The sequence below is a fragment of the Salarias fasciatus genome, chromosome 4 (assembly GCF_902148845.1).
Source record: "Salarias fasciatus chromosome 4, fSalaFa1.1, whole genome shotgun sequence".
Taxonomy (NCBI): Eukaryota; Metazoa; Chordata; class Actinopteri; order Blenniiformes; family Blenniidae; genus Salarias; species Salarias fasciatus.
Genome location: NC_043748.1, coordinates 15,887,836 through 15,911,014, shown reverse-complemented (window position 1 = coordinate 15,911,014; position 23,179 = coordinate 15,887,836). Strand labels below are relative to the sequence as shown.

At 41.4% G+C, this 23,179-nt stretch overlaps 3 protein-coding genes across 3 annotated transcripts; 2 read left to right on the top strand and 1 right to left on the bottom strand.

Annotated features, from left to right (window-relative positions):
- Positions 1-3,313: 3,313 nt before the first annotated feature.
- On the top strand, positions 3,314-5,748 carry LOC115387235 (calcium-binding protein 5-like). Its single transcript, XM_030089858.1, has 6 exons — positions 3,314-3,511; positions 4,537-4,567; positions 4,658-4,801; positions 5,063-5,172; positions 5,269-5,416; positions 5,667-5,748. Exons 1-6 carry the CDS (start codon positions 3,461-3,463, stop codon positions 5,693-5,695), a joined length of 513 nt encoding a protein of 170 aa, XP_029945718.1. The 5' UTR covers positions 3,314-3,460; the 3' UTR covers positions 5,696-5,748.
- A 1,928-nt stretch (positions 5,749-7,676) lies between these two features.
- Positions 7,677-10,092, bottom strand: LOC115387219 (aspartate beta-hydroxylase domain-containing protein 2-like). Its single transcript, XM_030089833.1, has 5 exons — positions 9,628-10,092; positions 9,255-9,461; positions 8,668-8,875; positions 8,435-8,548; positions 7,677-8,332 (listed from the first exon to the last, which is right to left on the bottom strand). The coding sequence occupies exons 1-5, from the start codon at positions 10,078-10,080 to the stop codon at positions 8,223-8,225; spliced, it is 1,092 nt and encodes a 363-aa protein (XP_029945693.1). The 5' UTR covers positions 10,081-10,092; the 3' UTR covers positions 7,677-8,222.
- Positions 10,093-12,029: 1,937 nt separating this feature from the next.
- Positions 12,030-23,179, top strand: LOC115387116 (seizure protein 6 homolog). Its single transcript, XM_030089689.1, has 19 exons — positions 12,030-12,201; positions 12,940-13,020; positions 13,218-13,310; positions 13,447-13,659; positions 16,216-16,349; positions 16,686-16,878; positions 17,375-17,560; positions 17,646-17,829; positions 18,396-18,559; positions 18,809-19,003; positions 20,250-20,388; positions 20,830-21,026; positions 21,155-21,349; positions 21,521-21,715; positions 21,816-22,007; positions 22,222-22,260; positions 22,594-22,711; positions 22,885-22,996; positions 23,127-23,179. The coding sequence occupies exons 2-19, from the start codon at positions 12,963-12,965 to the stop codon at positions 23,154-23,156; spliced, it is 2,637 nt and encodes an 878-aa protein (XP_029945549.1). The 5' UTR covers positions 12,030-12,201; positions 12,940-12,962; the 3' UTR covers positions 23,157-23,179.

Genomic DNA, 23,179 nt, shown 5'->3' with positions numbered 1-23,179 from the left:
CAGCTCAGGAGCTGTCGTCAGCTATGTGTAAAGCTTCAGAGTGGTTACAAAAGTCACAACTTGTGTTGAATTTGTCAAAAACGGTTAGTCCCTTTTCTCTAAAACTGCTTCAAAAAAAGATACAAATCCACCTTTGGTGATACAAGGAACAAACATTGAAAATGTTCATGAATTAAAATATTTGGGTGTAGCTATGGACTCCAAACTCGGTTTCAAGCAACAAGTAAAAAAGACTGTGAACAAAATGAAACTCAATTTATCAACTTTTAGATTTATAAGGGACAACCTAACAACTGAATCAGCAGTCCTTCACTTCAACGCAATGATTGTCTCACACATGACATCCTGTATGACATCATGGGTGCATGCTTGTGAGACCACTCTGAAACAAATCAAGATTGCATACAAGCAAGGGTTAAAAATCTTTGACAGAAAGCCAAAGACCAATCACTATTGTAAAATTTTAAAAAGACACAAAATATTGAGTTGGGACAATATAATAAATCACGCAGATTCTATCCTTGTCTATAAAATTTTCCATGGATTAGCCTCTCCGTCTCTAAAAGAATTTGTCCAAAAAAATTTAAATGGATTAACAAGAGCAAGTAGCAGAGGTGACTGTAAGATTCCATCAAGGAAAAGCTCCTTTGGACAGGCTGTATTTTCACATCGTGCCTCTCAGACTTGGAATGCAATACTAATGACTATTAGAGAGCTCCCAACACTCAAGTCATTCAGCAAACAGCTAAGGTTATGGCTTTTGGACAATCAGAAATGCCCACGTGACCTGGCATGAACAGACAAGATAATAAGCGACACAAAGTTTTATTGTTGTTTTGTTGTGCTTTTTTTTTTTTGTTTGTTTGTTGTTTTTGTGTATTGCTGTGGTTTTAATGGCCCTGAGGCTTAAAGTAGTCTCTTTTTAAATATTGCATAGTGGGGAATATTGTGTGAAAACATAAATATTAAGATGGGAAGAAGGGAGGGGGGTTGGTTTAGAAGGTGAGTAAGGGTGGAATGACAGTGGGTCGGCGGGTGTGAGAACAGTGAGGGAGGAAAATTGGGGTTCGGGGAAGGGTGAGGGAGGAAGACGGTGGGTTTGGGGTCGAGAGGATGGAAAGATGTGGGTAAAAAATAGGTGGTTCAGCAGAGACGAGGGTGGGTGGACAAGGGCGGGGGGTTTAATAGGAGGGTGTGGGAGAGGGAGGTATTTTAGGTTATTTATTTATTGCTAGATGTGCAGACGATTTTAAATTGGATTTGCTATATTTTAACAAGGGAGGGAGAGTGTTCTGTTGCTGAATGAATGTGGTGTGTGGATGGTTGGGTTTGACCCAACGGGGGACAGAGGATGGAAATTAGCCATGGCTACAATCCTGTGTTTTGTAAAGTCTGTGCACAATATTGTACACTTGCTTTAATTTTAAAAGGCATTGTCCCTTTTCAAATAAATAAAATACAAAAATACAAATACAACACTGCAGGGATTTCGTGATCTCATTAATTGTTACATTGTTCAAAATGCACATAACTCCAATCCACTGTGAATGATGTTCTGCGATGATTTATGATAGTGATGGCCATTCAACGATAGATGTGGACGCTTCATCAATACTTTCACAACTTGATGATTTATGAGCATTGAAGCAGTAAATTTAATTTATTTCACATTAATTATTTTCTTGTGAAGATTAGAATAGGCTCCAGCATCCATGATGGATGGATGGACGGATGGATTTTGATTTGTCTCTTCATCCCCCAAACCTTGAAGTTTCATTAGTGTTTCATTTTCTTTGTATTTAGCATAATTATCATAAAGGAAAATCAGTTAAATGCTGATGTGATCAATCAATGCGCTTTATCCTTATTTAATGCTATCAAAGCAATCAAACAAGTGAACGTTGTTTATTTTTAGTCCTGACAGTTTGTGTAAAGTTTCACAGCTGCAGGTGGGATCCCAGAGGGGAGAGGGTTCACTCTCAAGATGAAGGAACTGAAAACCTTCAGTGTCAGGGGATTTCATTCAGGTTTCAATTTAAATCCTGCTTTGAATTGCCTAAATTATTTTGGCTAAAGCAGTATCAATCAATCAGTCAACCTTTATTTATGATGAATGTTTCATACGTAGCAATAATGTTGTTAAAAGCACCCAATTCCAGCTGTGGAGTACTTTACATGAATTGTCAAAGTATGTTCAGCACATTACAATGAAAATTTATTCAAAAAATTAAGGCTAACCATGATGAATGTCTCTTTCATTAATTATCCCTGCAGGTCAGTGTCAGAACTGTGTAAAGTAGAGGAAATGTGATTCATCTATAAGAGGTGAATTCAGTTAATCTGTCTGTATGGAATATATATGAACAGGATCAGAGCAGTTACATAAAAAGATATTAAAAGTGATCTCATGGCATTATCTCATCTCATTCATGTAATCCTGAATTTGTTCGTTCAGAGTGATCAGATCGGCTAAGTGCTCATCTATTCCGTTGACGCAACTCTGCAGTCAGTGCAGCGAACAAATAAACCACCAATTATTTTGCATCACATGCAAATCCCAGAGTGGCTTCGTCGTTAGCACCATTCCTCACTCAGGTCGGTTGTTTGTCAGGTTTTCAGACTTTTCACCTTTACAAGCACCTCATTTTCACCTCCTCTCCTTCACCTGCTCACATGTTTGTGATTCTTCATAGTCTCCTCACGTATATTTCTATATAAACTCAACACTTTTCCTTTTCTCTCAATCAGATTCTGTGTTGCATTCTTATGCCTTGTCTTTTCAAGTCTGATTTGATCTTTATCCCATTCTTGACTTGCATTTTTGGATCTTTTTTTGCCCAAGATCCTTCATCCTGTGCCTTCACTGCCTTTTTATTTCTTTTTTTTTTCCTTTGATCTTAAGATCCTTTATTTTTACATCTGCAATCTAATTCCTGTTTCTGAAGGCTGACATCTGACAATCTTCTTAGGCAGCACAGACCCTTTATTATGTGGGAGCATTATTCTATATGATTATATAACATGATGTGTTGTCTGCTGGAATAGTACAGTGAATGAGCCTTGTTGGAGCTGCTCTCACCATTGACAGATCATGTGAACCCAGTAAAAATGAGACAATGTGGAAAAGCAAGGCTCTGTCCTTCACCGAAATCTTGTGTTATGTTTTAAAAACTCATCATGCATGCGGTGTGCAAAAGCATTTCGAAACAACATGTTTTACAATGTAAGTGAAATTGTGTGTCTGCGCGGCATTAAGCCTATCTTTCTTTTCCAGACCAAAGCTGCAGAGATAATCCACATGAGACCTCATCCCTCCTCTCTGGCATGTGCAGATCACCACTGGAGAAGGTTTATGCGCATACACATGCTCGCACTGCCAAAAGGAAGCAAATGATATAGTGACATTTAACAGAGAAATTTACTGAGACAAGAGGCCCAAATCTTCACCCAGTGCATCATCATGAGTCTGAAACAAGCTTGCATTTTTCTCAGGGGAGGAACGAGGAGACAGGTAAGGCAAATGTATTATATGAATTCACAAAATGCATAAAAATTTGGTTTTACATGTTTATTTTCTTCTTGATTCAATGTTGTGTATTCTTATTTGGATAGTAAATATTTTAAAAATTAGGATATTTACAATGTGGTAATGTTTTTTTCATCATTTAACATAGTTTTTATAAAAACTTTTTGTCAGTTTTCTTCATGTGATGTGATTTTTTTTTTCTTCTGAAATAAAAACTCAAGAGAATTGTTTCTCTTGTATGGAAGGAGGATGCATCAGGGCAGACCATTTCTATAATTTGCCTATCATTTCAAAAATAGTCTCTCTTTAAAGCTTTGTTTTTTTTTTTATACATATGAAGGACATTGAAACATCTTACCTTCCTCACGTTTTGCTAAAATTATGTTTTAATCAGTAAGTGAAATTCATCAGAAAAATGCATGATTTCAACAGCTAAGTGTAAACTAAAGTTTCATTCAATTATTTCAGGTCTTTCAGTCAGAATTATGTTTGCATAAATAATCTCAGAAAATATGCATCATATATTAAAAAAATTAACAAGTGCATCATTGTACAGTGCTGATAGACCTCATATAACATAAAATGAGTGCTTACTTAGAATATGATATATATTTTTTTAAATAAAAAAACAGAATGACACGCTTCCTTTCGAAGCACAAATATATTATTTTAGTTCTCATTTTTAATATAAATTAATGGACAACTCAAGACAATGCAGGCTTACATCTTGACTAATCCCCTTGACGTGATTCAACACAAGTTGTCAGAAAATATAATGTATGTGCTTAGTCCCCAGGGAACTTCATTTCCCCATAATACACATTTAAATATTTATATAGGGAGCTTATGGAGCCTTATAGAAGAACACCAAGTACATAACTGCTTCTATAGTACTGATTTCATAAAGACTGTAACATTTGTCTCCTCATAAAATAATTTTTGTGCATACTGGACAGACCTGTTGGGTGCACTGCTGTTCATCATGTCTTCTCAAATCTGTTATTTTGCAGTCAAGAACTCTAACACATGATGAGATTGAAGGTAATGCCGTCTTCATACGATCAAATGCAGATCCGTTTTGTCCGTTGAGTTGCATACAGCCCTCATTTTCCCTGTCTGTGTGCTTTCCAGAGCTGCGTGAAGCATTTGTAGAGTTTGATAAGGACAAGGACGGCCTGATAAGCTGTAAAGACTTAGGGAACCTAATGAGGACAATGGGTTACATGCCAACTGAAATGGAGCTGATTGAACTGGGTCAAAACATCAACATGAACTGTGAGTAACATCTTCAGTTAAAGACTGCACAGGCTGCACTTCATGAGAAGTGGCAAATAAATGATGTTTATTCATTTTGGTGTTGATATTGAACAGAGATTTATTACAGATTTCAGTATAACCTGACTTATAAGACAACATGTGATGCTTTGGGGCTTTCTTGCTTCTTTTTGACTGAACCATTGAGCATGAGCGTTTTTTTTTTTTCCTGATTAAAACTGCCTGCCTGCAGTCATATGGATTACATCTGTCTCATCACAGTGGGAGGACGGGTGGACTTTGAAGACTTTGTTGAGTTGATGACCCCCAAGCTGCTGGATGAAACTGCAGGAATGATTGGGCTGAAGGAACTCAAAGATGCTTTCAGAGAGGTGCGGTTCTCTCAGAGTGCTCTTACTCCACACCGTTTTATGAACCAACTGTTAAAGTTCAAAAACTGATCGATTGCCTCGTCCTGTTTGTTGCAGTTTGATATCGACGGCGACGGCTCGATCACGTCTGAAGAGCTGAGGCACGCTATGATGAAGCTGCTGGGCGAACACGCCAGCAAGCATGAAATCGACGCCGTGGTCAGAGAGGCGGACAACAATGGAGATGGCACCGTGGATTTTGAAGGTGAGCCACCAAAGTAGGCCTACAGAAGTTAGCGATTCAGCGGAAAAAATTTGCTTTTAATTAAAAATAGAAGACGACAGAATTCGATAAATGCATTTTTCAACAGTTTAATAATGAAAGCTTTGTAAATATAAAGTATCTATCGTTGTGATCACCTGGTGTAATACTGGTTTAGGCATCCAGTATAAGCATTGTGTGCCACATCAAGTAGCAGTTTAAATTATCCAGATTTTCTTTATTTTATCCACAGAATTTGTGAGGATGATGTCGCAGAAATGAGGACAACAAAGCAAGAAGATGATGCTTTTTTCTAATATTTTATTAACTGCTGTTTGCCAGCCTTCATGTTATGAAACCTTTCATTTTATTTCCTTCACAGTTGATTTTTGTCTGCACTCATTCATTCTGAGACTACTGAATTTTTTTCACTTTGCAAAACGGAAAAACAAAATATCAAGAATTGAGGAAGTTGACGGAGTGCTTGAAATTTTTGAGTTTGTCAATTTGCACTGAATATCCCTGATTGTGAGGAACAGGTGTTTGTTGTGGAAATACTGTGGTTGTGCTGCGCTGCAGGTTGGCCCAAAAACACTAAAAGTTAAAGCAAAACTTAAAAGAATGTAGTCCTACGTAGTTTTTGTCATTTGTGTGTGACACGAGAAAATTGAATCATGACTTGTTTTCTGAAATGATTGAAAAACGAGGCACTACCATCGGGGACTAATGTCTTCTTTGTCTGAATCTCTTAATGTACTTGTGGATACTTTTGACTCATAAAAGACAGTTATAAAGCGACACACGGTGGCTCACTTCTGTGCTGCGTTCAAGGACCTGGTTGCCAGGTCGTGCAAATGCGCTAATGCATCTTTATTTTGGGGTTTTTTTTGCACTAAGGTCTGGAAAACTTATGAATAAAAACTCACTGTTAACACCGAATGTGAGTGGTACTTGAGTACATGTGATTGCCGAGCATCCGTCCACCATTTTTGTTCGAAAAATGTTCAAAATAGACAGCAATGGTAATCAACCACTTTGCTCACTTGATGCTCTCACTGTAGTTACTAATGCTGTTGCATAAAAAAGTGCAACTTGTTGAGAGTGAGTACAGCTATAAATATCCTGGTTATCTTTTAAAGGTTTATCCTTAAACCAACCCTTTAATCTGTAGCTTATAAACACTGGGGTCAGGTGGAAAATAATTGCGAAGCAAAACCACTGCTTGATAAAACTGGAAGGCATAAAAAAGAATCCCACAGATGCTGCGGCTGCCATGTAAACCAGGCTGCATCACAGGGTTCACTTGTGATTATGTGTTAGCCAGCAAGTTTATATTAGGAGATGCTGCCCTCCTCGTCTCTTAAAGTTGACCGAGTGACTTCAGTTTGAGTCATTATACCGCTTATAAGTGTCACAAATGCGTGTTTTGCGCCGATATCTGGCAGAGTGAATGTCGAGTGCCAGCTGATTCATACATCATAAGACAGCGGACATGTAAACAATCTCAGGAGTAATCTGTCTCTCTGGCGTGGATTAGTGCAGTCTATTTAATCCTCATCATGGGAACCTCAGATGAACAGATGGCAGATAAGACAAAAAAAAAAAATCACCACTCTAATTCTCATCTGCGGAGTGAAAAAAGTCACCTAACGAGACCCACAGATTCCTAATGACTTTTAAATCTAAAAAAAATTAGAACAGCTTTTTTTTTTGTTGTTTGTAATCAACATATTAGGAGAGATTTTTTTAAGGAAACAAAGTAGGAAAAACATTTTCTCGACATACTTGATTGATTGACGGCGCAGGTTTGGTTTGGGGCCCTATCTGGAAATTGCATGTTCTCCCTGTGTATGTGCGGATTTCCACTTTCCTCTGGTTTCCTCCCACTGTCCAATAACATGTATTTCGGTCTTATGATTTTAAATTGTATCTCTGTGTTTTCCCAGTCATGGATAGTGACATAAAATGATGAATGTTATTCATTTAGACTAAAATAAGGATGTATTCAGCTATTGATCAATGCTGCTTTTTTTTGTTTGATTGTTTTGTTTTGTAATGGTTTTGAGCCTTGCTCAGTCTCCTACTTAAAACAAAGACATAAACACAAAATTAACTCTGAATTAAATATTTATTTTGTATTTGGATCAAAAAGAAATCATCAAAACCCTGATACATGAGTACATAATTGGTAAAACGCTGCTGATTCACTAACTGTAAACAAAATATAATTAAGGAATAAAGAAAAATATATCAGTTGTATTTCTGGATAAAAAAATAGACAAGCATAAACAAGAGGATGTAATGAGGTACAGAAAAACCACAGTGTGCATATGTTTGGAATTTACATTCAAAAAACCAAAAGATTATGCACTTTTTCTGAAATAATGTTTACACTTACATCATTTTTATATCACAGTTTTTTGGTTAAGCTATTTTAAACTGCCTAAAGATATAAAACTAAGTTTATCAAGCACTTTGGTAACCACATGCAGCAAGAGTGCAAAACAAAGGTCAGAGATCATACAGGCTGGTGTCACATGCATTCTCTAGCGTTGTACGTATTGTCGAGACGCAAACCAATACTTTGTCCATAATGTGCTTTCAAGCGATCACAGCTTGATGTTTGATGCTAAAGTCTGTTGTATGTAATGCTGCTTTAACATTGCAATCATGCTGGAAAACACAAGAGTATGGCTAAGACTTCTATAAAAGTAAATTCACACAGTGTTTCACTGACTGGAATGAGACGTATGACCCAGGTCAGGCATGGCTGAGGTAAGGCATCCCTGCGTGTTGAAGACGGACAGATTCAGAGGTCAGGGCTGAACATGAAGTCCAGCGCTTGTCTTTCTGCCGCAGCCACGTTGGGATGCCAGAGGTCCACACTCAAAATGACTCGCGGTCCAGAATCTGAAGGTCCTTTAATATAAACACAGAATAAAATAATTTTAAAAAAAAAGTGATTGTGGCTACAAATTATTTTCAGTCATAGATTTTCATAGTTGAATGTGATTCACTGACCTTTGTGGGAGACGGTGTGAAGGAAAGAGTCGTCAACCAGGAGGCAGTGTCCCTCTGACCAGCACTGAGGCTCCCCTCCCACCACCAGCTCACACAGGGGGGGAGTCTGCAGGCCTACGAAAAGGAAGTCTACTCCTCAGCTTGGCCCACAAAAATTTTCATAAACTTACTTTTTTTTTCTGATGCCACAACAGCCAACTATGCACAAAATACATAAAAATCATTTCAGCCACCTAAATGACACCGCAGGCGTGTGTTGGTGGGTCCATACGAGCTCCCCAGTGTAGCTCCAGGCCCCAGCAGCCAGAATCCCGCAGAGCCCAGGGAGTTGCTGCTTATGAACGTGCGCAGAGATAGAAGCGTCCGGTAGGTGCAAGGACAGGAGCGACAGTTTCCTGCCACACTCACACCTGCAGTGTACAAGGGAAACACCGCCTGGCCCTGAAAGAGACGAGAATCTCCATTTAGACTACGAGTCAGGCGAGAAGCTCGAGCTCATCACTGCTGATAAATAGAAATGGAATTACTAACATGCACTTCTGCATGCTCTATTTTGAGGTAATAGCAAAAAAAAAAAAAAAGGAGTTGTTTTAAAGATGTAATGTTTTGCTTCTTGAAGTGTTCTGATTACTCCGGCTAAGTCGGGATACATTCTGAACAGGTCTGAAACTGGAGTATGGACAGAAAGCAGAAGGGATAAACGTCAACTCCACACAGTAAAGGCCCCTAACCACACCTGATATCAGTTTATATTTCCTGAGAGATGAGCTACTGTGTGGGACATAAAAATTCCGATTTGTGCAGAGTTATTATTGTGTACCTTTGGTCCGAGACAGGTCCAGCCTAATTTTGAGTCCAAGCCTCGTTGGTAAACAGCCTGGAATTCAGCCAAGATTACAGGATAGTTCGCTTCCAAGACCTCAATGTCATGGCGGTGCGCGTCGCGGGGGAAGAACGGGACGCTTGGGACATCCGGCAGGAAGAAGAGATGAGGCTTCTGTATGGCAGAGTGATCGCTCAGTTTTACCTGAAACAAGAGTAATGACATTAAAATGAAATTTCATCAAACATCACATGACTACTAGCCTGCATGTTGTGGTAACCATATTTGTACTGTTAGAGAGTTTTGAGTGACACATTGTTCAACAGCTCATAGATTTACTGTCAACGTGAAGCACTTAGAATAAAGCTACCTGCTCACGGAGTCCCTTGTGAATGCGGCCCATGCCCACCCAGCTGTAACGCTTGGCGTACTCTTGCAATGCTGTGTACAACTTCTTGGCTTGAGCAGACGCCTGTGCAGGAAACAAGGCGTGACTCAGCACTGGGGTAAGGTAGCCCTGCCCCTGCTCCTCGTCCTCTTCCGTTTCCATGGAAATAAAGGGAGAGATCGGATCAGCCCTCGACAGCTTGGATCGGGCGCTACACTTTGTTCCGATGCAGATCCCACTACGGGACATCATGGACCGTCGAGAGCTTGACTTGAGCTTTCCAGCGTGCGCGTGGCCCGGGATCGGCAGGTCGGAGCCCATCCTGTAGCAGTGCCACAGAAACAAGAGCAGCAGAGTCCACAGAAGGCCACTCAGTGACTGTACGCCCAGCTCAACATATGGAGGCAAGGGCAACGTGTTCATGGACCAGTGCATCCTTTAACTTTGTGGAAACCTAAAATCCTGAAACAGAAACAGAAGTCAAATATTATATTGCACACGTAATGCAGCACAGTGTCATAAAAAAAAGTAAAATACCAGCTAAATAAGGCAGAATAAAACAAAATACTGTTTTTCTAACAGTAAAACTGCATGTACAGGTGAAATTTTGTACAACTTAAAGTTAAGATGAATAACTACTGGAATTCTTCTAAGGTTTTCTCTTCTGCATGGCACCAAGGATTTCGGCTTGTCAAAGTCATACACATCATGATGAAGGATGCAGTGGTTGTGTTTGCTGACACACATAGTCCAAGCCAAATAGTGAAGTGTCCCAGTTTCAAACAGACGGCTTATTCACTTATTTTCTTGACTTTAATCCTCTTCAGGGTCACAGAGGACTGAGAGGCCCTGCCCCGCCTTCACTTAGAAGAAATTATTGAAACATTCCGAGCTGGTTGGCCGTCCATCCCTGAGCCCTGAGCCTTTGTTAGAGGACTCTGAGACTGGCACAATGTTATGTATAAAGTGATCCTGAAGTCATCATTCCCTGTGCTAACAAACTGCATGCATAAATATTCTGAATTCATCCCGAGGCTTCTTGTCCGCACCATTCAACCTTGGTTCATTATTCAGAGAAAATCTCATTTATTCCTCTTAAACCACTGAATCGAGACTTTTTGTTTGCTCCAATGATGCCTACAAAGCCTTTGCTTCCTCTTTTACCTCTAAGAAGCTTTACCAAAAAACCAATTTTTACACCTTCTGATCTTGCATTAAAGCAAAGTCGTTAAATGTAGTTTCAGATATGTCCCTGATCCCCTACATGGGCAGATGCAACATTTGCCAACAACCACATCAACAACTTAGAGAAACTAATCTCAGAAAAAAGCAACAAAATTAATAATCAGCTAAAAATTAAATCTTTCAGTGTCTTTTTTGAAGGAAATCAGTTGGATTTCTGTGTTCTATAAATATGAGTGGCAAAAAAACCTTCCAGTGTTTGTTTGTAGTGTAACAAGAAATAATGTAATGAATGCAATGCACACTCAATCACTCGTTTTATTTCATTAATGGGAAATTGTGACATTATTTTGGCTTTATTACATTCAGAACGGCCAAAATAATTCTGTTACTGGCAGTTATTGCATTGCTGCCCGTTATTCTATTACTGACTTTTAAAGTGTATTAGAGAACTACAATTATTTCAAGCAATTAAAGTTCAAGGAAAGTTAAGAAAATGCTTTTTGCTTTTTTCTCTGAGAATTTCTCTCAAATGCAACTGTTACCAAATTTATACTCAAATGAACTGTATTGATGTTAGAACATGCTCAACAGGAATCACACAATCAAATTACTCAAAGTATTAGTTACTTTAACACTATTTGACTGATCACGTGGGGGTCTGTGTTGTTGCAGGCAGAAAGCACGCATGGACGTCTGGGCGTGCGTTGTCAGCGTGTGCGCGTGTGCGTGCGTGCTTTGCATGGGAGGACTTTCCCTAATGGGTGGTTGCTTCATCGTGGATGGCGAGTGGCGGCAGCGGGGCGCCCCTCATCATAATAACGCCGTTTGGTAAATGGCGGCTGATTTCCCTGTGCAGTCCCCCTCGGGCAGCATGCATCCAATTCGGACTCTGCAGCAGCTCCTTCGCCTCATATTCGCTGTGCGTGTTCCACGTTAGCGCAATCATCCACCCACTCCGGGAAACCGACGCACAAAGGAAGGGAAATTAAATAAATAAATAAATAAATAAATAAAAATGTTCTCCGTGCAGACCGTGCGCCACATGCAGGTCTTCAAATGAGGAAAGCACACATTAGCCATCGACAGCGCGCTTTCACCTCCCGGTCAGACAGATTACCTTGCTGTGCCGTGCGGGGCCGCCTGCTCGCTGCTGGACAGCTCCTCTTGCGCGCCGCGCGTCGCTGCAGTTCCCGCGTCCCGCCGCTAGGGCGCACCTGAAGCCTCGGCGCAAATGCCCTCACATCATAGCCGAATGCGTCAACCACACGGTAACCAGCTAGGGGCATCTCACCAGCACCGCGTTCCCGGCCTAAAGCAACAGGATCCCCGCCGAGGCGACGCAGGGAAGGACGCAGCCCGCGAGACTGAAAGGTAAGCGGCGGCCACCTTTCCGTTTGTGCGCACGGTGGTGGCGACTGATGTCAAAAAGCGTCCTCCGCACAAAAGAGGGCCGGGGGAGGTGCGAGTGATGCTGCCTCTCACAGCCCCATCATTTTGTCACACATCAGGCTGGCATTTTCACCGAGGAAACGCCTCGATTAGCAGCGGGGGTGCTTTTGGAGTCATTATCATGAACAGATTGATGATAATATCAGATGCAGGCTGAACCTGAGATGAGAGGGGGGGCTGTTTTTTTTTTTTTTTTTTGTGCTGGATTTTGGAATAGCGCATTTTCAGCTTGTTGTTGCAGATTTTGGGTGAGAAAATGCAGTGGAGAAGCTTGAATATTTAACCTTATACGTGCGCGATGTGCAGTCCATCGTTTTCCATTTAAAACTGTTTTATTTTCATTTCTGTTTTGTCGTTTATATATATAAAAAAAAAAAACATTAATATCCCAGAATGTTATTTTACAGTGCTATCACATTGCAATGATCTAATCCGAGCCAGTGTGGCCTTGTGATGTAAACACATGTTAAGTGCCTGAATTGTCAGGGATTTTACACTGATTAATTTGCCATCCATCACCCATCCTGCAATCATGGGTTATTCCAGAGCTTCCTGCAGTAATTCTAAGCTATTAATAATCATTACTTTAACCCACTAGAAACAGTGATGTTGTCACCACTAATAGGTTGTTAATCGATTTACTCACTTTAACCTTCTCAGGTCATTCAGTTTCATCCAAAGCCATGGGGTTCACACGCCTTGCTGTGGTGCTGTCTGTCACCATGGTACACCTTGTTTCAGGTAAATGTTTGTGTCCTCTGATGCATGTGAGCTTGTTGTTCTACCACCATGAACAAAGTGAGTTTTCTTTAAAGCGAAACTAAAAAATGTCATTTTTGAGCTGTTTTTTTTTTACTTGCTTTGTTTATTGGACTGTTTTGTTTTTGTTTTTGTTTTTTTTTTAATTTGAAAGCAGTACTTAGTCTTGGCTTTTTCAGGCATGAGCTTCATGACTCCTGAGCCCGATACGCCACCAACACCATCCCCAGACTCCTACCCGCTGGGTGGCCTGATCCATGCCGCGCTCCAGAGTAAGGAATACTTGGGACGGGCATCTGCGGCCGCTGGTACAATAACACAGCTCCTCACGGCTCATGCATTGCGTCAGGTGATTGTTCGATTAGAATGAAACCCGACTGAGCTGAGACCCCCCCCCCATCTCCGCAGGCACGACCACCAACCCGACTCAAGCCGTGCCTGGGCTGGGGCAGACGGAGTCGACGGCGACGGCCATATCTCCGGGGCTTCTCACCACAGCTTTGAGCTCCTCTTCTGCTGCGAGCCATGCAGGATCAAGACCTCTGTCCTCACTGCCCTTAGAGGAGGAAACAACCACCACTCTGATTACCACCACCACCATCACCACCATGCACGTGCCAGGTACGTGCCGCCTGTGTCCTTCTTGTATTATGGAGTATTTCTTTGATTTGGATAAAGAATTTCTTGAGCAAAATTCAGAGTTCAACAGATGTTTAAAGAGCTGCTCAGACTCCCCTGGTGTCTGCATCCACTACGAATGAGTCAGTTCCAGTGACAACTTCACCGTCAGTTGCTTCGTCTCACTTTGAGGGAAGAACACCAAGAAGAGTTTGAGAGAAAAGGTAACACAAAGCATTCTGAGATTTTAATCAAGTAACATCAGGAGGTCACAGTATGAAGTTTTTAATGGTTTTTAAATGTTAAAAGATTGTTACACCAGTACGTTGTTTTAAGTATTTATTAAATGCTCATTAGATGCACTGATGACCAATTTACCTAAATATTTGTGAAGTTATTTCTTGTAGGATTTGCAATATATAGTACTGTATTCAGATGTGTAGCTCACAATAAACAGCCCAATTGATGTTTGTCTACAGTATCAGATCATTCATGTGATAAAAAAATGTGTTTTTCTATGCTTTCATTTTTGTTCTGACAAAAGTGATTTTTTTTTTTCAGGATTCATGTATGAAACACAGAGGACTGAGTTGAAGATGAAGATAGCGACGTGATCTCCTGCTTTGCTGTTATACAGGGAGAAACCTCTTTAATGACCTCCAGCAACAACGCAGATTCCTGTATTAGCTTTTATTATTGAGGTGACACTGAGAACGCATCAGGAAAGACATGGCTGATGGTAGGGGGAGTGAAGCATGGATGTGTGGTGTTTTCTGAAGCTACAGCACAGCTCACTGAAGAGAATCTTCAGACTCCTGCAAAAAAGATCTGCGACATATAAGCTCTGTATGGTCTTCAGTGGTCTGAATTCACACTGCTTCATTTGAGAGGTACACCAATGATTCCATTGAAAAAACATTGATTTTTATCAATTTGTGTTATTTCTTAGTTCATTTGTATCCCATAATAGCTTTTAATCATATCAAAGTAAATCCTGTCAATGTGGCAAATTGAAACAGTAAACAAATTCTCTGTATATCTGTTACTTTGTTCTATTTTCTTTCAACAAATAAATTCCAGCCGAATGATGAACATGAAAACAGTCTAATTGAATAAAGAGCAGCCAGGTGATCTTTTAAATGCTAATGCCAGAGCTATCATTGTCTGTGTGTGACAAATCAGTCAGTCAACAGTGCCTCGTGAGCAGAATACTAATAGGAAGAGGTAAAGTGCTCAGCAGCGTCCTGTATAGATGATTGCCAGAAATGCACTCAGGTGAGACCTTATCGCAGCTTTTCCGTTGGCCCAGGTGTCCGTTTAGCTCCTACTGAAGGTGAATCAGAGCTGTACAGCGAGCAGCCCGTCGGGGGTCATGGCACATGAGATGTGCAAAGCATAAGATGAATTTCACACAAGTTGAAAGATCTGTGAGGTGTTTGTCACCTGCTTCCCTTAGAAATTAATTATGTCTTAAATATTTCCAACTGTCTTTAAAGGTGGATTTCAGTGACCAGCCGCATCCGTCACATTTGGCTTTCTGGGAAGTTTGGTGGTTTGCTTTCTTTCTAAAGGTTTAGATGACTGCTGTTGCTCTTAGGATACAATAAATGTATGAAAATGGTACAGTTAACAAAACAAAACGTTGAGGAAAATAGACATCAAGAAAAGCTACTGCTGACTAAAGGTAGATAAATATACTATCGGAATATTTTTAATTAAGCAATTTGTAAAAACCTGCAAATTACAATTTCACTGTGTGTTATAGTTATATAATAGACCCTCGCTCTGTCCAGTGTAACAACAGTGCTTAAGTTCAGAAAGCAAAACAAAAAAAAGATGTTATCTCCCATATCAGTTCCTTTTATTGTTGCTTCTAGCTGACAATTCCCTATATTTATGTTAACTGATAGTAAAACGCACTGTAAAGTCTTGTCCCTTACCAGATAGTGTTTGTAATATATGGAGCAGTCAGTGATTTGATTTTACTGAAGCATAGCAGCCTCTTTCAGTCATGCAGCCAATAGAATAATTTAATTCAGGGTGAAGTAAGACATTGCAGCTTCACCAAAGCCAGTGTTCGCTGGCAGGAGTGTCTTTCAATATTCATCACATTTAATTGATAATTGATTTACTGCTGCTAAGACCTATGGCTATGTCACGGTGATAGCTATTATGACATTAATTACTGTATATGTGTATTTATAGATATTTTTGAATACATAAATGTTTTTGTGACGTTTTCCCTGGCACGTGCAGGTATGTGGATATTGTTCATTAATGCACACCTCTGAAAAAATAATCACCCAACGTTCAGTTTCTAAAATAAGTACACAAATTAGGTTACTTCTGCGTATAAGCCTGTTCCGTTTTATGTTGTTTCATTTGAGTATAAAGACTTTTGGGAGCATCAGACACTAACTTCAGAGTTACGCTTAATAAATGACAAGTACAGTGACAGCTTAAAGACATTTTTTAAATTTAAAACCAAGAAAAGTCATTCTGATTGATATTAGCTCTGCTAAGACTTTAACTATACCTGCCCTTTCCTTTTTCTTACAGTACAATGCAACGCAACTTTGTCAGCGATGGAGGACGTGGTGGAGTCGCCAGATCCTGCTGCATCGTCCACCTTTTCTCCGCTGGAGTGCACCTACAGCATCACAGTGTATCCAGGCTATGGCGTTGAAATCGAGGTAAGTAATGTTAAAATGATAATAATGATAATAAGGCCATCACAATTTATTGAGTTATATCTGAGCATGCTGTGAATCTGAACACCAAGAAGATTATTGACGTAACAGCAGCAGCCTTTAAAGCTCAGCGCCCTGCAACTTTATGTCACATTAGTTCATCCATCTTCTGCTCTGCTTCTATTCTCAGGGATTATTGAGCGAGAGCAGCTTCTCATGTACAACTTAAATGTGAAGTTGTTGCATTAAAAGACTGTTATGAGATATGAGGTTGCGTGAATAAGTTCTTTTCACATGCTGGTAGGTTAGCTGGCTTTTGTTTGCTCTTTTCCCGTCAAGGTGAGGAAGGCAAACCTTTCGAAGGAAGAGTCTCTGTCCATCATGGGACACGGGGGTTCGGGACCTGAGCTGTTGGCCAATGAGACTCTGATGAAAGAGGGCCAAGTGATCCGCAGTACGACCAATCAGGTGTACATCCACTACCGCAGCCTCCGGCAGACCAACCATGGCATGTTCAGCCTCCACTATCAAGGTAAAGAAGAAAAAAAAAACTTCACTGCAGGTTTTTATTTTATTACCTTCTGAATCTGTTGTATTCGATAAAAATATATATATATTTGCCCTGAAACAAAACTCAATTTTGCAGCCATGAATAAGTTTTCCAAGAGGTATAAAACGTTAAGTGAAAAAATTTATTCGAAATGAAAATGATTGCAAAACAGATGACATAAGTGTGATGATAAACCGTACTGGTGCTAGAGATGAGACAGCTGGGGAATGGCGGCTCCTGCTCAGTTGTGTCACCTGGTACAATCTGTTGACTATGGTTGGATGTCAGAGGTGAAGGACGGACATAACTGGAGAGAAAAGAGATTGAAGGATTTCGATAACAACACCCAGCTGATGGATTCATGTAATGTGTCGATTGGAGCCGAGCGGCTCCCCGAGTCGTCGATATCACTGAGAGAAAAGATCCTCTCCTTGTTAGCTCAGCTCAGCTGTTTTCCTTCTTGGCTTTTCATCGCCAGCCTTCCTGCTCTCCTGCCCGTTCCCTCTGTCCCCCGAGAACGGCGGCGTGACGGTGACCGACATCCATCCTGGGGGTCAAGCCCACTTCCACTGCGACCCGGGATTCCAGGTCCGCGGCCATGAGGTGGCAACCTGTCTCAACGCCACACAACCCCGCTGGAGCACTGCCGAGCCTCACTGTGTCGGTGTGTGAAGCGGAAGCGACGAGCGGCGCGACTCTTTTGGTGGCGGATATGAGAAAGTAATGTGTGGGATCATGTTTTTCTTTAGCCGTGTCTTGTGGAGGGTGGATTCGTAATGCGACCGTGGGACGGATTCTGTCTCCGCCCCCTCCATCTGTCAGCAACCACAGTAATGGAAATAATCTGAGCTGCCACTGGTTGATAGAAGCCAAAGAGGGACACAGGCTCCACCTACACTTTGAGAGGATTGCACTGGATGAAGATGACGACAAGTAAGGCGACGCTTCTATGAGTCGTATGTGATCAATTAGTCCTGATTTTTAGAGCAAATTTTCAGACAGTAAAATCCAACTTATGGGTGACAAAACAAGTTCGGAGAAAAGATTGTTTTGCACACACGGAATACAGGCAAGGGTCAAAACCAGAGCAGGACTAATACACAAACAGAGGTCACGACTTGGCAAAGCAGATGGCAGAAACAAACTAAGTGGGGGCACAGAGGAGGACATGAGGGAACAGTGAGAAACATGAAGCAGTGAGTAAGTTCCTGGGCAGCAGAGCCAGGCAGAATACATCCAGCATGTAGGTGGCCTGAAGCAGGCACAGGAGACAAACACAGGAAACACATGGAAAAACATCCCTTATAAACTTAACGTGAATATTCAGGGATGATCAATACATCGCTAAAACGCATGTATATCATAGTTGTAGGGCGATCTTTTGCTCAATATTCACAGAATTGGGTTTAACTTTCACTCGCTCTTTATGCCTGATTCCATGTACAGTCTGTATTTTTCTTCTCTTTTAGTTTACCTCCTCTGATTTTCCCTCCTTATAGGATAGTTGTGCGCGGTGGGAACAACTCGCTGTCTCCACCACTGTTCGACTCGGATCTGGATGATGTCCCAGAGCGTGGGCTGCTGAGTGAGAGCTCCACGCTGTACCTGGAGCTCACAGCTGATTCCTCCTCCATCCCTCTGCTGCTGGCGCTGCGATATGAGGGTGAGCGTGAGCAAGGTCTTTTCCGCTTTCAGCAAAATCAGAATAGATAGTTTGCAGAGCTGCACATTCTTTTAATATTGATAACGCTTGACATTTATTAGCCTGGTCATCAAACTTCAACTTCTATCTTGTTACATGTTATTTTGACATTAAGAGAGTTTGAGATTCTGGACTACGTAAATTAAAAAAAAAGACATTGTTGGGTTGTGCACAGACTGCATGTGATTCCTCCTCTCGGTCGGTTTTCAGCCTTCGACGACGAGCACTGCTGGGAGCCCTACATGCCTCATGGGAACTTCAGCAGCAGCGACCTAACGTATCAGCTGGGCACCACCGTCACCTTCACCTGCTCGCCAGGCTTCGTCATGGAGCAAGGCTCAGCCACCATTGAGTGCGTCGACCCCAGCAACCCCCACTGGAATGACAGCGAACCGGTGTGCAGAGGTGAGTGTTGGCTGCACTGGTGAGCTCCTGTTGAAAAACCTCTGAGCAGTTCGTTTTTGCTGTAATATTAATCGATACAATAATAGGAACAAGGAAGACTTTTATATATATATAAATTGCAGTTATTTAAGGAAAAACATGTCTGCTACTGACATATTTTTGCTTAATATTGTAAAATAATACTTCTATTCAATATTTGCGTTTGATTTCAATTATATCCAAGCTACATTTATTAAAAATTAAAGCTCTTGCTGCACTGATAACTCAAAGAAAATAACACTAAGTTATTTACCTTTTATTGAAAATCTTATCTTTCCAAATGAAAAACTGGAGCCAGTTTAGTTGATTCAGGCATCTGATTGGATGGATTTGTATTAATCCATTGGATTAATTCAACAGATATGATATACATGTATGATATGATAACAGCGTGCTACAAAATGATCAGTCTGGGCTCTCGCCTCCTCCCAAAGCAGCGTTCACGTCTATTTCAGCTGTAAAAAGAAATCTGTTATTGAATTCATATTTACATAGCACATAAGTTTATCGCATGAGGTGCGAAAGCAATTTCATTCATTACTATTCAAAGCGAATTGTGCTAAGATGGGTGCCTGAAGCATCAAGATGTTGCAGCCACACCGTCTGTGTCATCTGCTGATCTGCTGGCATGCTGTGAAAACTGAGAGCAGCAGAGAGACGGTGATAGACTCATTAAAACGAAGAGAAAAAAACAAAAAAAAACAAACTGGCGCAGACTTTGCACCGGGTCAGGGACTGGCTGAAAACACAGGTGCTACAGTCTCAGCCAGTCATAAAAAAAAAAAAAAAAAGTGACAAATAGACGGGCACTGCATTGTGTTTGGGCTGGGAGATAAGCACAAACAGTTCCCATCTGGGATGATATGAGGAGGGAAATGAAGGGATTTGATTAGACTGGGCGCTGGAGCGTCTGTGTGCAGCTCAGTGTTCTGTCATGCTGGGAGGGAGCTGCAGAGCTGATGCAGCTAGTCTGATCTGCTGAGTGGCGTGGCGGCGCGGGAGTTTGCATCAAAGCAAAAGCGTTGGGGGTTCAAATCGAAGCAAAAAGGCTTATAGATTATGAAGTCCAAACTGTTTATCTATTAAGATGTTAAGATGCCATTTGATCAGATATGGAGTAAGAAAACACAAGGGTTTTTTTGTTTGTTTGGTTTTTTTTTGACCTGTTTCCCAGTTTTTGACCTGAGTGTGTGCTCTGCTCTGACAGCTCTGTGTGGAGGGGAGCTGACCGAGCCCTCGGGCACCATCCTGTCTCCTGACTGGCCCCAGAGCTACTCCAAGGGGCAGGACTGCGTCTGGCAGATCCACGGCAACGAGGAGAAACGCATCGAACTGTACATCCAAATGTGAGTCTCACTCTCAAGCTGTGTCTGATGAATCCGACGGATTCCTCCTTGAGCAGATGTGATGTAAGTTTCCCATCCGAATAAAGACAATGAAATTCATGGAATTCACAAGACATCTTGAAATGGAACTGAGGTTATGACAGCAGTGCATTTCCAGATCAATTCTAGCAATGGTGTTCTTGTAATTTATCGAGCTGAATTTTTTGGTAGATGCCTGAGCTATTTTACTGCAACGTGGGAGAAGTCAACTTGATCAAATTTACAATCTTAAAATAATCTGCTGCCTCTCCTGCCTTTCGCTGGCGTCTCTCCGCGGTGCACTGACTAATTTAAAGCATGTGGTGGGTGGACGGGTCGTCTTGAAATACGCAATCTCTCCAAAAGGCGAAGCTCATTCCTTTTTTTTTTCTTCTTCTTCTTCTTCTTCTCCATTTTTAACAGCTTGAATATTCGCCAAACGGATGTGCTGACCATTTTCGATGGCCGCGATCTCACGTCTCATGTGATTGGCCAGTACCTGGGTTCCAGGGAGCGCTTCTACGTGGTTTCGGGGGGGTCGGATGTCACCATTCAGTTTCAGAGCGACGCAGATGATTCCAGTTTCATCTTGAGCCGAGGATTCCTCATTCATTACCACGGTAATAACTGCGTGTGTGGCTCGGGATTTAAATGCCTCCATTTTGATATCGTCCGACAGTAAATACTATATTTTTGAACTAATAAAGGCAGAAGACAACTTATTTTGCTGGATTTCTCTCCTCGGCAGAGGTGGAGCCGAATGAAACCTGCCCGGCGCTCCCCCAGATTGAGTTCGGCTGGATCAGCTCTTCACACGCGTCCCCCGTGCGAGGCAGCGTCCTGACCTATCAGTGCCAGCCAGGATATGACATCAGCGGCTCTGACATCATCACCTGCCAGTGGGACATGTCCTGGAGCAGCAGCCCGCCCACCTGTGTCAAAGGTCAGACGCAGTGCCGTGACTGTTATATTTTCACATAAAGCATTAAGTCAGACAGATAAACTTTTTTTTTTTTTTGTCATTTTTTCATCTGTTAAAATTAATAACACAAGTATTGTTATTGGATTGTGTTCACATTTGTCATGCGTTACGCACTGATCTGACCGCCCACAGTTCAGCAGTGTCCTGATCCGGGCGAGGTGGTGAACGGAGCGCGCTCGGTGCGCCCCGAAGCGGGTTTTGCCGTCGGGACGGTCGTCCGCTTCTCTTGTAACCAGGGTTACCAGCTGGAGGGTCCCAGCCAGATCTCCTGCCACGGGCGAGACACCGGCACCCCCAAATGGAGCGACCGCAGCCCCAAGTGTGTCCGTAAGTCCCGTCCCTGCGCCGTCAGGCGTTTCCTTTCCTGGATATGAATTGTGTCTCTGAACGACATGTTCGTGTTTGATACCCTCGTGTTTCCGTGCAGTGAAATATGACCCGTGCTCCAACCCCGGCGTCCCCGACAACGGTTATCAAACCCTGTACAAGCACAGCTACCAAGCCGGAGAAACTCTGCGCTTCTTCTGCTACGAGGGCTACGAGCTGATCGGCGAGGTCATCATCAGCTGTGTTCCTGGACATCCGTCCCAGTGGAACAGCCCGCCGCCGTTCTGCAAAGGTAAAAGGTCGCCTCTGCTGCCGTGATGTTTTCGTCTCTGGAACGTCTTTTCAAACTGCTTTGACGCGTCTTATTTGTGATGTCCAGGTTAAGGGTTACACAAAATTTGCTTTAATAATTTGATTATACCTGAACTCACACATATCTTATTTAATAGTACCGTAATTCTTGGTTGTATAAAACATTTTTTAATGTTAATCTTCTTTTCTTTCAGTGGCGTATGAAGAACTTTTGGATGATCACAAATTAGAAGGTAATAGTTATACTTTCCATCATGTTTATGTGTGACAAGTGACATGCCCCGTTTTGTGTTTTTTTAAATGACTTTTACATAAATCTAAACGGGATTTCCATTTCTGTATTTTGAGACTTGTTAACTTACTTTGTCATTTTGTCGAGTGAAGTTTTTAAAATTAAACTAGAAGAAAAAAAGCTTGATCTTTCTAGATAATATATTTTTGAGATGTAACGCTCATGATAAATATTCTGATTGATCTCTTACAACACATGTTCACCGCATTATAACGTGAATTACTCTTTATGTGGAAAAAAATAAAAAGAGAGCTGATGACTGGTTATTTTACAGCGGCGCAGTCCGTCCCGCGGCCCCATGAGATCCTGAGTGAGAACATTGTTTTAGCAATAATTGTCCCAATCATCCTCGTCATCCTTCTGATTGGAGGAATTTACATGTACTACACAAAGTAAGTTTTTTGATTTTTGTTAAGCCAAAGTAACAATTTCTCAAAAATATGTTTAAACTGCATGATTTATTCTAAATTCATTGACTGACTCAGTTTTTAGTTGTGCGTTTGCTGCAGAATTTATTGACGTGTTTATTGTTTTGTTCTTTTTTTTTTTTTTTTTTCACTCCCAGCATATGCAGACTAGAATGGAAGCCACTCTTCTGGAAGTCTCTCTCTCACACACACTCCTACAGCCCCATCACAGTCGAGTCTGACTTCAACAACCCTCTTTATGAAGCAGGGGTATGTTCAATTTAACAGTTTTTTTTTTTTTTTTTAACCTTCTCTTTAATAACTTAGAGGAGATTGTACAGATTTGTTTATCGTATGCAGTTGTTAACTGTTCGGATTTGTCGTCTGTGTCCCACCACAGGATACACGGGAGTATGAAGTCTCCATTTAAAGCAGAAAACATCTTGGTGAGAA

Excerpts from the sequence above, each read along its gene's own strand:
- LOC115387219 (XM_030089833.1), bottom strand. The coding sequence starts at position 10,080 with ATGCACTGGTCCATGAACACGTTGCCCTTGCCTCCATATGTTGAGCTG. Across the intron at positions 9,462-9,627 it reads ACAAGGGACTCCGTGAGCAG|GTAAAACTGAGCGATCACTC; the intron begins GTAGCTTTATTC and ends CTCTTGTTTCAG. Across the intron at positions 8,333-8,434 it reads TCACACCGTCTCCCACAAAG|GACCTTCAGATTCTGGACCG; the intron begins GTCAGTGAATCA and ends TTTATATTAAAG.
- LOC115387116 (XM_030089689.1), top strand. The coding sequence starts at position 12,963 with ATGGGGTTCACACGCCTTGCTGTGGTGCTGTCTGTCACCATGGTACAC. Across the intron at positions 18,560-18,808 it reads GCTGGCGCTGCGATATGAGG|CCTTCGACGACGAGCACTGC; the intron begins GTGAGCGTGAGC and ends GTCGGTTTTCAG. Across the intron at positions 19,004-20,249 it reads CAGCGAACCGGTGTGCAGAG|CTCTGTGTGGAGGGGAGCTG; the intron begins GTGAGTGTTGGC and ends CTGCTCTGACAG.
- LOC115387235 (XM_030089858.1), top strand. The coding sequence starts at position 3,461 with ATGAGTCTGAAACAAGCTTGCATTTTTCTCAGGGGAGGAACGAGGAGA. Across the intron at positions 3,512-4,536 it reads GGGGAGGAACGAGGAGACAG|TCAAGAACTCTAACACATGA; the intron begins GTAAGGCAAATG and ends GTTATTTTGCAG. Across the intron at positions 5,417-5,666 it reads TGGCACCGTGGATTTTGAAG|AATTTGTGAGGATGATGTCG; the intron begins GTGAGCCACCAA and ends TTTTATCCACAG.